Below are 12,155 nucleotides of genomic sequence, written 5' to 3' on the forward strand. Positions count from 1 at the left end.
TTTAACAGTGATTTCATTATTAAATCTAGTCTTTGAACTTGACTTTGAAAAGGACCACTGTTTTATTTACCTTCATTTCTCCATTTCTAAAACCAGAAAAATGTTCATAGGAAATTCCCTACCATGTTGGTGTATCTTGGTATTGCTGGTGGCCTAGAAGTAGCTGGGGTCTTTTGTCCATAACCACTCAGACTAATTTTTTTCATCATTTTAATTTTGTGTTCAAAAAAGGAGGCTGACCTGGTTACAACACATGAACTTGGACATAACTTTGGAGCAGAGCATGATCCTGACAGTCTGCCAGAGTGTGCCCCCACTGAAGACCAGGGTGGGAAATATGTCATGTATCCTATTGCTGTCAGTGGGGATCATGAAAACAACAAGGTATGGTTGTTCAGTTTTGCATCAACACAAAAATTTCTGCTATGATTAGTGACCCTTTGCATGGCAAATCTATTTAGTTAATGATTCCTGTAGTTTGAAACCACCAGAATGTAATGGATTAGCCACAAGAAAACATTTGCATGCAGTTGGGTTCTCTGCAAGATAAGCTCATCTTTGGAATCTGGGTTTCACTGGAGTTCATAGCCTGTCAAGGTGCATTTTAATTAGCTGTTTGTAATTAGCTGTGGCCATATGTTCTACAAGCAAGTCCCAGCAAGATTCAAATCCAGGACCTTCAGTACCACGCAGCATTGGTGTGGTCCACAGCTGCTGTTGGAGGGGGCTGCCAGGTGCCACAGCTCTGGTGAAAGCTTGCCCTGGCAGTGTGGCGTTGGCATTGTGCCTGTTCTACAGATGAGAAACCCGGATTAGCAGGGATGGTTGGCCTGTAGTCTGGTGTGACCTGTGGCTGTGCCCAGCCCCTTTGCCCAGAGGCAGTGCAGTCTGTGCCTCTTGCTGCAGCTTCACATCCTGTCCTGGGGCTGCTGGAGCTGTGGGAGAGCTGGAGTTGTCTCTGAGCCAGACTGTGTGGGGGAGTCCCTGTGGTGTGTAGCAGTGTCTGTCACTGACCCAACTATTATTTTCCCATCTTAGAATCTTTCCAGAGTATCAAACTGACAGTATAGAGGGAATAACTGTTTTCTGGGATGCCAGAGCTCAGAGGCATAGGGAAACTGTGGCTGTCTTAAATGGCAGTGGTTGACAGAAAAGTACACTCAGTGCTGCTTTTTTCCCTTGTGACTGTCTAGATGTTCTCAAGCTGCAGCAAAAAGTCCATCCATAGAACCATAGAGGTCAAGGCCCAGGAGTGCTTCAAAGAGCGCAACAACAAAGTGTGTGGGAACTCCAGAGTGGATGAAGGGGAGGAATGTGATCCTGGCCTCTTGTACCAACTGGCTGATCCCTGCTGCTCTGCAGACTGTAAACTGAAAGATGGTGCCAAGTGCAGGTAAGGGGAAATTAGCTGCAGCTTCTCTTTACACAGGATAAAACGTTGGGCTGGGCTGAAAACTCCTAAAGCCACCTGCAGTGTCACAGGCCTCTTTCCTGGCTTTAAGGCTGAATGTGTGAGCTCACAACAGTGAAAGATTTCATGAAAGGCTTCTGTGTGCATACATTAATTTTTATAGCATTCTTTTTTCCTGAGAAGTGTCAAAAGCCACAGGCCTGAGAATTATTATTGTGTTGTCATTGTTATTGCTACCATTATTATTAGGCAAACTTAGGTAATCAAAAAGCATTAGAAATTTCCTGTACACACTTTCCAAATACAAGTTTTGTTTGTATTGGAAAGTAGCTTTTTACACTGGTACATACTGGTAATTCAAGACTGCTGCAAAATGTGTTTGAACAGACAACACAGTAACTACACTAAATGACTCCTCTTTCTGTTGTTACTTTTTGGGGTGTTCACAGCCTTGTTGCAATGCAGTGTCCAATCTTTTTTTTTTTTTTAATAGTTCAGCTCTATACCACATGACATTAGAGAGCTTGTGTAATTCCTGTTGTTTAGCAAGAAAATCCAATAATTTTAATGAGTGTTTTTTTAATAAAGGCCTTCTTGTGTTCGGTGAGAACAATGAAAGTAAAGACCATGCAGAATACAAAGTAGGAAACCTTCAGGACAAACAGGAGGGGTAGAAATGTTTGGGGAAGCAAAGGGAGAAAGATGCTGTCCTAAGTTGCACAGAAGGTTACAAGAGGATGATCCAAGTGCCTTGAATTGAACACAAGGTTCCCTCTGCTGTCTCTCAGTATATTCCACTTTGTGTGATTTGACTTTCAGTACATGAAGAGTGAGTGGAAAGGTGGTTGTGGGATGGGGCAGAGAGGACAAGGGTTGAATCAATGAGTCAGTCTCCAAGGAGTAGTTTTTTATTTCCTAAACATCTTTTTTCTCTATCTTTGTCACACTTTAACTTTTTTTTTTTAAGTCGGTTAATATTTATTACTTTCATTTTGATCTTTCCCCAGTGACCGGAACAGTCCTTGCTGTAAAGGCTGCCAGTTTGAAAGTGCACAGAAGAAATGTCAGGAAGCCATAAATGCCACTTGTAAAGGAGAGTCTTTTTGCACTGGTAGGATGTGGTTCTGTCCCCCTGTATGTCAGCTAGCCAAGTGCTTCAGGCTCAGTGTCCTGTTCAATCCACTTTCAGTCTAGTGCCCTTTAGTCATCCGGTACATGTAATTTTGGAGACCAATTAAGCATCACAATATGCTCCTATGATGAGTTTCATTGTAGTTCAAGAGTCACTTTATGATTTATTTCACAGAGGAACACAAAAAGGGGTTGATTTTAATTTTTTTTTATTTGTTTCTTTCCCTTAAAAGGAAAAAAAAAAGGCAAATAGAGTGTGTCACTGTGAGGGGACAAGAATGAATTTTGCCATAGAAAGGGAGAATTACTGCAACTCTGCTTCAGTTCCCCACTTGTTTTTTTCCTCTTCATAGTCTTTCTTGGAGGCAGGGAGTCAAGTCAGGGTGTGCTTTGCCAGAGGGGGCTCCAGGGTCTACACCTGCTGCTTGGTTGCCAGTGTCACAATGCCCGAGCTGTTGAAAGCCTCCAGCGTTTCTGCTGCCTCTCAGAGCAGCTTGTAGGCAGTCTGCAGTTGGAAGCCAAGCTATTGGGGTTTTCCTGGGATACGTCTGTATTACCATTGTTTTCCTTCTTTCTTCTGCACACTTAGGTTCTCTGCTCTTTGCTCTAACAGTCCTCCCACTCTGCTGACTTCCATCTGCAGGGAACAGCAGCGAGTGTCCCCCTCCAGGGAATGCTCCGGATGACACAGTGTGTGTAGACATGGGGAAGTGCAAGGATGGGGAGTGCGTCCCTTTCTGTGAGAGGGAGAAGAACCTGCGATCCTGTGCTTGCAATGGTGGGTGACACAGACTGGGCTGAAACAGGACTGGGACTGAAATTTGTATTTCAACTCTCCTCCTTGGAGAGTGCCAGCTACACTGTGGGCTGGCCTGTTGGAGGGCTGAGTTTGTGGTTTCTGGAAGAGTTTAAACTGTTGGGTTTTGTCAGCTGTTCTCTGTTTAAAAAGGGAATGGGAATGTCCTCCTGTCTTCTGGTAGTTTGGGTTGAGCATAATTAAGATGAGACTTAGGGTCTGACACTTCAGCTAAAGGAGAGGACACACTTCTACCTTCCAGCTCTACCACAGGTGGACAAGAAGGGATTGTCAGGAGGTTCCAACCAACCTCCGGATCTAATGGCCTCTGGCCAGGGGTTAAAGAAAGATTTCAAAGATATTGGAGTACTTTGAGAATATAGAATCCCCAGCTTCATTCCCCTGCTAACCTGCCTGCCGTATAGTTCTGTCGGTGACTTTTCCCACTTCTTTGCTGTCTATATTATCCCCTAAATGTGGGAAAGCAGCTGGGAGTAGGATGAAAACTTCACAGGGGCAACACAAGGAACTGCTGTGAGCCCCACTGTTTGAGATGGAGGGCATAGCCGAGGAGACAGGTGCCTAGAGGACTCAGAGCCCAAGAAATACTAAATTTGTCTTTTTGGATGTGCTTGGAACCTCTTCCTTGGCCTGTTGATTTGTGCAGTGTTGGGGTATCAGCTTGGAGAGCTTGGTCCCACTGAACCCCTTACTATGTTGCACAGGGCATGCAGTTGAGTTTTAGGCTTGATTGTCAGCTTGCCTGAAACTGGGAGCTTGGTTCTGCTTTCTCTGTGGGGAAGCTGGTCAGGACTGTGCTCAGCCAGGAGACACGTGGGGTTGTGGGTTGCAGGTGACTCTTTGTGCTTGGAAGGAATGAGTTTGCTGCTTTATTCCAGAAACAGATAATTCCTGCAAGGTGTGCTGCCGGGACGAGCAGGACAGGTGCACGCCGTACGTGGATGCCAACGACCAGTTCCTGTTCCTGCGCAAGGGGAAGCCATGCACTGTGGGGTTCTGTGACACAAATGTAAGTGTGCCCAGCTCTGCTCTGCTGGGAAGGAGGACTGTGCTGGGGAAGAGAAGCCAAAGTTTGTGCAGGGTAATGGGTTTTAAATACCTCTCCACAGGGTAAATATTAAAGGGTGTTGGAGGCTGTGGGTGTTGGAGTTCTGCAGAGACCCGTGCAAGGGGAAGCTGTTGACTTCTGGAGCTGCTCATTACCTCTCTGCTGTTCCTCACAGCTCAGCCAGCTGGCACCCTGCACAAAGGAGGGGACTGAGTACTGCTGTGGGCTCAGTTGGGTTTACAGCACTTGCCTTTCCAGTTGTTCCCGTTAGCCCAATTAATTTTTATTCCAATAATGCAGGTCAGGGAGCAGTCACATGAAAATCCAGCTAGCAGTATCTGAAAGGGGCAGTGAGCCTGTGGCAGGGAGACTGGTGGGTTGCTGGCACTCAGTGGCCTTTTCCATGGTACAGCTGCATGGACCCATGCAGACCCCAGTGGTTGCAGCTAAACTGGGTGTCAGCAGAAGTGGATTTGGGAGAGCATGCCCCAGTCCTTCTGCTGGCAGAACTGGAAAACCAAGGTTCTACTGTGTTAAACTAACACAGCCAAATCTGGGAGTGAGTTTGTCAGTAACCTTGGGCTGCTGGGAGTTGAAGCCTTCTTTGTGGATAATGGGAACTGAGACTTCCAGTGTTTAAATCTCTCCAGAAACATCTGTTTTATGTCCCCTAACAAGGGCCAAGATGGAGTGGATTTTGTACATTTCAAACAATAAAACTTGATCTGATTCAGATCACAACTGAGTTGAAACTGACTTGATAAAAATAAAGGCATTAAAAATGGACTGCTGCTGTTGGGCATGAGTGTAATTCTGTATTCAGAATGTAAGAAGTCATGCTGTGTCTGTAGTTCTCATTTCATCACTGTCATTGTACCTCCCTCTCCAAGAAGGCAGTGCTTAATACTTGGGTAGCATAAGATTATTATGTTACTTTTGCAGGGCAAATGTGAGAAGCAAGTACAGGATGTGATTGAACGATTTTGGGATTTCATAGACCAACTCAGCATCAATACTTTTGGTAAGACTCATAACCATATCCTTTGGGGACTTGTGAGTTCATGACGTGAACCTCTAAAGCCTTGTGGGGAGATAGCTGCTTGGATTTATTCCCCCACGTGCAAGGCAGCTAGTAGTTGTGCTTGTGATATATCAAAGTATATTTTTGCCTGAAGTTTGACACTACTTATCTTACCTTTTAAAGCTGAAAGGATGGGAGACTGTTTTGCATTTTTGTACTCCATTTTTTTTCTAGGCATCTTCCAAGCTTGTGAAAGGGACGATAGCTTCTTGTCTGAATACTAAGAACTAGGTCAATTAGAGAAAAAGATACAGCAGTCAGTCTTTAGAAGTCAGCTAGATTCAGCAGGGTATAAAGTGGGCCTCTCAGTGGGATTTAAATGTCAACAGACCGGGAGGGGAACACTTCCTTTCTCTGTAATTTCAGAAAACCGGAGGTCACGCACCTCATGCTGTGCTTGTGCTGAGTCGCTCCCTGTGACTGAGTGGGCCTCCTTGGTTCTGATCCCAACTGTGCAACCCAAGCAGGTGTCACCTCAGCCCAGGTGTCACCCCCAGTGTCTCGCTCTGTTACTGGCACCAGACAAAACCCGTGGTTAAGCTGGTGCTGTGTCATGAGCCCTGACTGTGTGTGCTCACTCTGCCTGCATAGTGCAATTATCTGAGCTGCAGCTTTCAATCTCAAGTGTCAGGCACAAAAAAAAGTTTCTTAGGTAACTGATGAAGCTATTTAGCCTGTTTGGATAGAGGCAGTTTTTGAATCTTTGACATTCAAATATTTTGTTTGTGGAGACAGGTAGAGATCACAGGACTGTTATATCAGAATTTGGTAACGGACTCACAGTGCATAAGTGAGAGGGGCAGCTTGGCTGGCTCAGTATAGGCTGTTCCAAAATAACCCAAATTCAGTATTACAGCCTCACAGCATTTCTCTTCAAAGAACAGAGAAAAACCTGTTTTTGTTAATATACTGGATACAATGTTCTAAAATTTCTACTTCAAAGCAGGCAGGCTGTGCTTCTCTGAGCAATTCTGAGGCTTCATTTGCCGGAGCAGTGGCTGCAGAAGGGGGGCATGGATGTGTGTGTGAAATGAAACAGTATTTGGTAGGTAACTGACAGATTTGAACTGGTTTCACAGGGAAGTTCCTAGCGGATAATATTGTGGGCTCAGTGCTTGTCTTTTCCTTACTGTTTTGGATTCCTCTCAGCATCCTTGTGCACTGTGTGGTGAGTAAGCTGTCTTTGAGATGACTGCTCTGTTGGATTTTGCTGTGAGAACACCCTTCATATGTGAAATAGCAGATGGCTGTGGGAGAAAATGATGGGAAGCTTTTAGCAAACCCTGGGGGGAAATCCAGCATATGTAAGGCTTACTGCTCCTTCAGTAGGCAAAATTCTTGCTAAATTCTGCCAGGCCCTGGCAGACCCAGTGCTCCCATGACTATTCCCTGGAGCCTTTCCCAGTCTTTCCCAGGCAGATTTTCTTTCTCTGCCTTCTGAATTCTACCCAAGTATAATTTTGGCATTTTTATTATTAAAAACAAAGTCTTCTAGAGCCCTGTGAAGAAATAACACCCACATTTTGAAAGGAGACCCAGAGTGGGAAGTGATCTTAGTTGATCTTGGGTGGATGGGTAAACGGAGTCAGCGAGCTCATGGCCACTGGGAGTGTGGACATGTGGTGTGCTGCTGACAGCAGTGTAGGCTTAGAGCAAAGGGGTGCTGTGCCCATAAGCACTCCTGGGGTGAATGGGAAGGCATGGGAAGTAGAGGAAGGGAAAAGAGCCCCACAAAGTACTGTGTCCTTGCAGGGAAAAGGGAACTTTGCCATAGGGAAATTAACTTTCTTACTTTGTTGTGCTTTTTTCAATAGGACAAGAAACTGGACAAGCAGTATGAGGAGAACACAAAGTCCCTGTTTTGCCCCAGTGTAAGTTGTTGTCTAAGTCTGAATTGGCAGAACGCTGTTCCATGTGTATTGGATAAACCTGAACCTCAGGTGTCTGCAGAATATTTACCAAAAGAGTAGTAACAGAGAGCCCCAGAGCCCCATGCTGCAGAGGGGTTAATCCACGTGAGAGGAAGCTGGTTTCTGAAAAAACCTCTGTTCACTCTTACCAAGCACTGCAGTATGGCAGGGTCTGATTCTTCCTTCCTGTAAGAGCTGAGCCTTGTTGGTAGAGTACCTCTGGTGCAGCAGAGGGGGCAGGAAGCCACTCTGCTCTGCAGAGCATGGCCTCACCCGTGTCCAGCATCCCCTTGGCACAGCACACCCGGCAGCACCAGCCACAGGCTGCTTGTTCCCAGGCAAGTGGAGCCACTGAAAAAATCTCTGCAAAATGCAGTGTCTTGGCTGCAGAATGGCTGTTTGCAGGAGTTGGCATCTAGCAGCCAGATGTGCTACAGCCTTCCAGTTGCTCAAGAGGCCCATCAGCAGCACTTCTCACCTTTCAGATACTGAGCTGGGAGAGGAGAAGAGCAAAAACGTGCCAAGATAAATTTTAGTTGCAGTCCAGCACAGGGCACATTGTGACATAAGAGTTTTGGGTATACTTTCCTGTGCTTTGACAATCCAGTTCCTATTAAGAACTGAAATACTCAGTTAAGGAAATGTTGTTCTGTAAGGGGAGGGGGGAAGAAGCCTTGCAGAGTTCTTCCTTGTACAGCCATTGGAGGAAGCATACTGAAGTCAGAGATCACTGAGGCAGATTGTCATCTACTGTGGGTAGAACTGAGGGTGATCTTAGTTTGAGTGCCCCATAGCCGTGCCACGAGAAAAGTTATTTTACTACTTCTTACCTGCATTCAAATGAAAAAATCCCAGAGCCAGGAGAGAGAGCACAGATACAACCAATGGTCTCCTTGCACCAGCAAGTTTAACAGACTGGTTTTGTGTCTTTTGAATCTGCTGGGGATGAAGCAGTTGGGAAATGGTAGCAGGTAAACATCTCATCCTTCCCAATATTAGCATTTGCTGAGGTCCTTGGGGATTTTTTAATGCCTAGAGATCTCTGGATATTTTCCAAACCAAGTATTTTTTTGAAACAGAAGCAGACATCAATGGACTTGAATTTAATCTGGTTTGCAGAATTTGGTTGTGATGACACTCGTCCCTGCACTCTTTGACCCTATTTTCAGTGCAGCTTCTTGTACACGAACTCTCCGAGCTGGAGGACTGGAATAAGCTGTACCTTGGACTATTTCCCTGCACTGAGCTCTGTGTCATGTGGCTTGACCCTGCATTTCCAGTCTGAGGCTTTACCAAAGCAGTTTGGGCCCCAGGAAGGAAGGGCTGAGTTATCAGCTCTTCCCAGTGAGGCTGTCACCTGTGGTGGTTTATGCAGAGGAAGAAGCATAGACAGAACGGCCTTTCTGTTCTAACAGGAGTGCAGCTGCTCCTCCTCCCTTTGAAAAATGGTGCAAAAAACAAACCCAGGACTAGATGCTGGTTACTTTTGCCGGTGACGTGGCCACTTGTGTCTTGCAGAACGTGGAGATGCTCAGCAGCCTGGACTCCGCCTCCGTTCGCATCGTCAAGCCGTTCCCCGCGGCGCAGAGCGCGAGCCGGCACCAGCCGCTGCAGCCCCTGACGGCCGCGCCCGCCGCGCCCGCGCCCCCCAAGCAGGACCACCAAAGGATGGACACCATCCAGGAGGACCCGAGCACCGACTCGCACATCGACGAGGACGCCTTTGAGAAGGACCCTTTCCCAAACAGCAGCTCGGCCGCAAAATCTTTCGAGGACTTGACAGATCATCCCGTCATTAGGAGTGAGAAAGCTTCATCCTTCAAACTACAGCGCCAGAACCGTGTGGACAGCAAAGAAACAGAGTGCTGATGTCCTGCTGCCTTCTAAATGTGTGACTTGTGTTGGCAAAATAGGGATCTGAAACCATTTCATTTCTATAAATATAAATGTATGTATATATATTTTTGTGAGGGAGTGGGAGAATAAGGAAGTGACCTACTGCAGATGCTGGTCATGTGTATGACCTTCCTTAAACTACATTTATGAGCATTATATCTTTTTAAAAGGAAAATCCAAACTAGAACTGGCTTGTTTTTGAAGCTTTTTGGATTTGTTTTTCTATTTCCTTGACCTTTAACATTTCCTTCAACCTGTGGTGCAAAACCAAATATCCTGATGGATACTGGATTGTGTATATCAGCCTTTTTTTTTTTATAATTTAATATTTTGTAGTCTGACAGCACTGATAGACAAAATTAAGGGGCTTTTAAAACCAAAATGAACACTGCAGTATGTCCCGTAATAGACTAGGTAATTTAGCAATTTAAGGTACATGTAACCAAAAGCCTAAGCAAATGCCTTGAGAGCAGAGAGTAATGAAACAGATAAAAACAAAGTCTCACAGTGTTGAGTGAAATGTATAATCAGAGTAAAGAAACTTGGGATGCCCAGCTTCTGTATGAATAAAAGAATCACAGAGGCTGTTACACTGTATCAGGTGCATGAGAAATGCTCCTCTGGTATGAAACTCTTCTGCCTCAGTGCTGAGGCTGTCTTGTCTTGGCAGCTTTTGTTGGGAGCTTCCCACTCTGCACTGAGGTTTGTGTTGCAGGTGTCTGGTTGGAGAAAGAAGTGTAAAGGAAGAAATCATTTATGCAGATGACATTTTAAATTGCTGTTTACAGCAGTTTTGGTGCAGAAATGTTTCTCCAAATGTTACTTTAAAATAGGTAATATTCAAATTGCTGAGCTCAGTTTTCTGTGGTCTCTGTGGCCTTTTGGAAGCTCCTACTGCATGAATGACAGGGGAAAAAAAAATCACTCCATTACAGGGGAGGCATTTGTTTTAAAACACTTGTGAATATAGTAAAGAAATAAACCTTTGTTAAAACTTGCAGGGTGAGTGTAAGGAGGAGATTTTGTGAATACAGTTTCTCACACAGATAGTAAAACACGATGTTAAAAGCTGGTAATTGGATGGTGTCTTCTGTATACCTGGAGATCTGTTAGGTGAGCTGGGACTGGCAGAAGAGCATTGTTTTAGCTTAGTAGCAGTGGAGTCACAGAGCAGCTGTCCTGGTAGTACAGCAGCACCTTCTTTCTGCAGCTGTTTTCTCCCACAGTAATCTATTGATAAAACTGACAGAACGTGGCCAGGGGCAGAACCATTTAACTGTTACATGCCTGGACTCAGCCATAGGGAAGCAGAGCTTCAGCCAGCCTGTGTTGTTCAATGTGAGGGAAAGGAACCGAACCTGTGCTCCCTCTCCTCCACACCCAAGGATACTTGTTACACTAGTACTTGAATGTGTGCCTTATGGTAGTCCTATTTGACTAGCTATTATGTTTTATATGCTGGTTTTGAACTTTGTTTGGGGTTGTTTGTGTTTTGTTCGGGTTTTCTGATTCAGTGCAAAGTACATGTATGAGGAGTTAATTTAATGCCCAAAAAGAAAAAAAAAAAAAAAGCTTTTTATATTAAAAAAATCAATTAAACAAGAGCTGTTTCTGTGCAGTCCTTTTCTAAAGGCTGTCAAAGCCTGGGTTAAAAGTCTGGCATGTAGCCAGGCAGGAGTCAGGATTTCTGACTGCTCCTTTCTGAGTTTGGATGCTGCAGAGGCCAGAGCTGGACTATTGATGGTGCAGAGCTGCACCATGAGGGCTGCTTGCTTCCTGCTGGCTCTTGCCACGTGTCCTGCAGATTATCATAGTTCAGATGGTGACACTAAATGCCTAGGGATGGGGGGGTGTACTCAAATGCATGTTCAGGTACCAAATTTGTGAGCACATGTTCTCAGCACAAAGGTCTTTACATCCCACGTGAAAACCATGCAGTGGCAGGTGCTTGGGACCATGAAAATGGAGATTTGGAACAGGCCTTGGCAATCACTGAGTCCATCCCCCTGTCTGAGCTGTATTCCAGAAACTGAAAGCAGTACTTGCATGGTTTGTTGCTAACATCTAAGGCAGGAAGATCCACAGCTTCCCACTGGGAGCCCCATTTGCTGTTCAGTCAGTCTTCACGGTAAGCATTCATTACAAACAGCATAGTCCAGGTTAATACTCATAAATATTTATATATCAAACTTGCTTCTGCTCTGGCTCCAGGCACATGAAAAATACTTATGCTCCAGTTTATGCACTGTTGCATAGTAGATGACAGGTCTTGGCCAGCTTGTGTTAATTATTTAATGAAGCAAAGGCAGTCTAATAGCACTAACAATGCAGGACTGCATGAGAACATCTCATTACTCTCTCTCCCCCTACATAACAAGCACACCTGTTCCATGTCAACATAACTGTTCATACAGCCCAGAATTATGGAGGGGTTATAAATGCAATGATATGCTATTTGATTTTTATGCATGGTTAGTTGTATCTTCATTTTTACTGTCTGGCTTGCTAGACATTCATTTCCCAAACCACTGTTTTTCCCATACTGGTTGAATTTCATCTGGGTTGCACGTAATGTTTTTTTTGTTTGTAAAGGCAGTTTTGTAGTTTGTGTTCCCTTGGACAAAACCAGCATAGTCTGCAGTACTTGCACATTATGTGAGTTGTAAAATTATTTTAACAACTCACTTGAAAGGTCTTCTTACCTTGATGGCAAATGACATACAGTGCAGCTTTGTCAGCAGAGATGCAGACCTTGTCTAATAGTTTCTCCAAGCCTGTATATCACCAGTTTGAAACTGCCCGAAAACATGCACTGGTCTGAAAACTGTGCCTATACAGAAGAGCTGGGTTTAAAGAAGCTG

At 44.9% G+C, this 12,155-nt stretch overlaps 1 protein-coding gene across 2 annotated transcripts in view; it reads left to right on the forward strand.

Annotated features, from left to right (window-relative positions):
- The window catches only part of ADAM17 (ADAM metallopeptidase domain 17), a 36,332-nt gene extending 25,196 nt beyond the window's left edge, over nucleotides 1-11,136 (forward strand). Inside the window, exons 11-19 of one of the 2 annotated variants that reach the window (XM_062489703.1) lie at nucleotides 232-384; nucleotides 1,194-1,393; nucleotides 2,419-2,522; nucleotides 3,186-3,320; nucleotides 4,238-4,368; nucleotides 5,350-5,428; nucleotides 6,568-6,656; nucleotides 7,303-7,359; nucleotides 8,917-11,136. In XM_062489703.1, coding sequence (XP_062345687.1) covers nucleotides 232-384; nucleotides 1,194-1,393; nucleotides 2,419-2,522; nucleotides 3,186-3,320; nucleotides 4,238-4,368; nucleotides 5,350-5,428; nucleotides 6,568-6,656; nucleotides 7,303-7,359; nucleotides 8,917-9,267 — 1,299 coding nt within the window. In that variant the 3' untranslated portion in view covers nucleotides 9,268-11,136. The remainder of the gene's footprint in view (nucleotides 1-231; nucleotides 385-1,193; nucleotides 1,394-2,418; nucleotides 2,523-3,185; nucleotides 3,321-4,237; nucleotides 4,369-5,349; nucleotides 5,429-6,567; nucleotides 6,657-7,302; nucleotides 7,360-8,916) is intronic. The other variant, XM_062489704.1, reaches the window with a different exon arrangement.
- The last annotated feature ends 1,019 nt before the right edge of the window (nucleotides 11,137-12,155 follow it).

Source organism: Cinclus cinclus, chromosome 3 (assembly GCF_963662255.1).
Source record: "Cinclus cinclus chromosome 3, bCinCin1.1, whole genome shotgun sequence".
NCBI classification, from domain to species: Eukaryota; Metazoa; Chordata; class Aves; order Passeriformes; family Cinclidae; genus Cinclus; species Cinclus cinclus.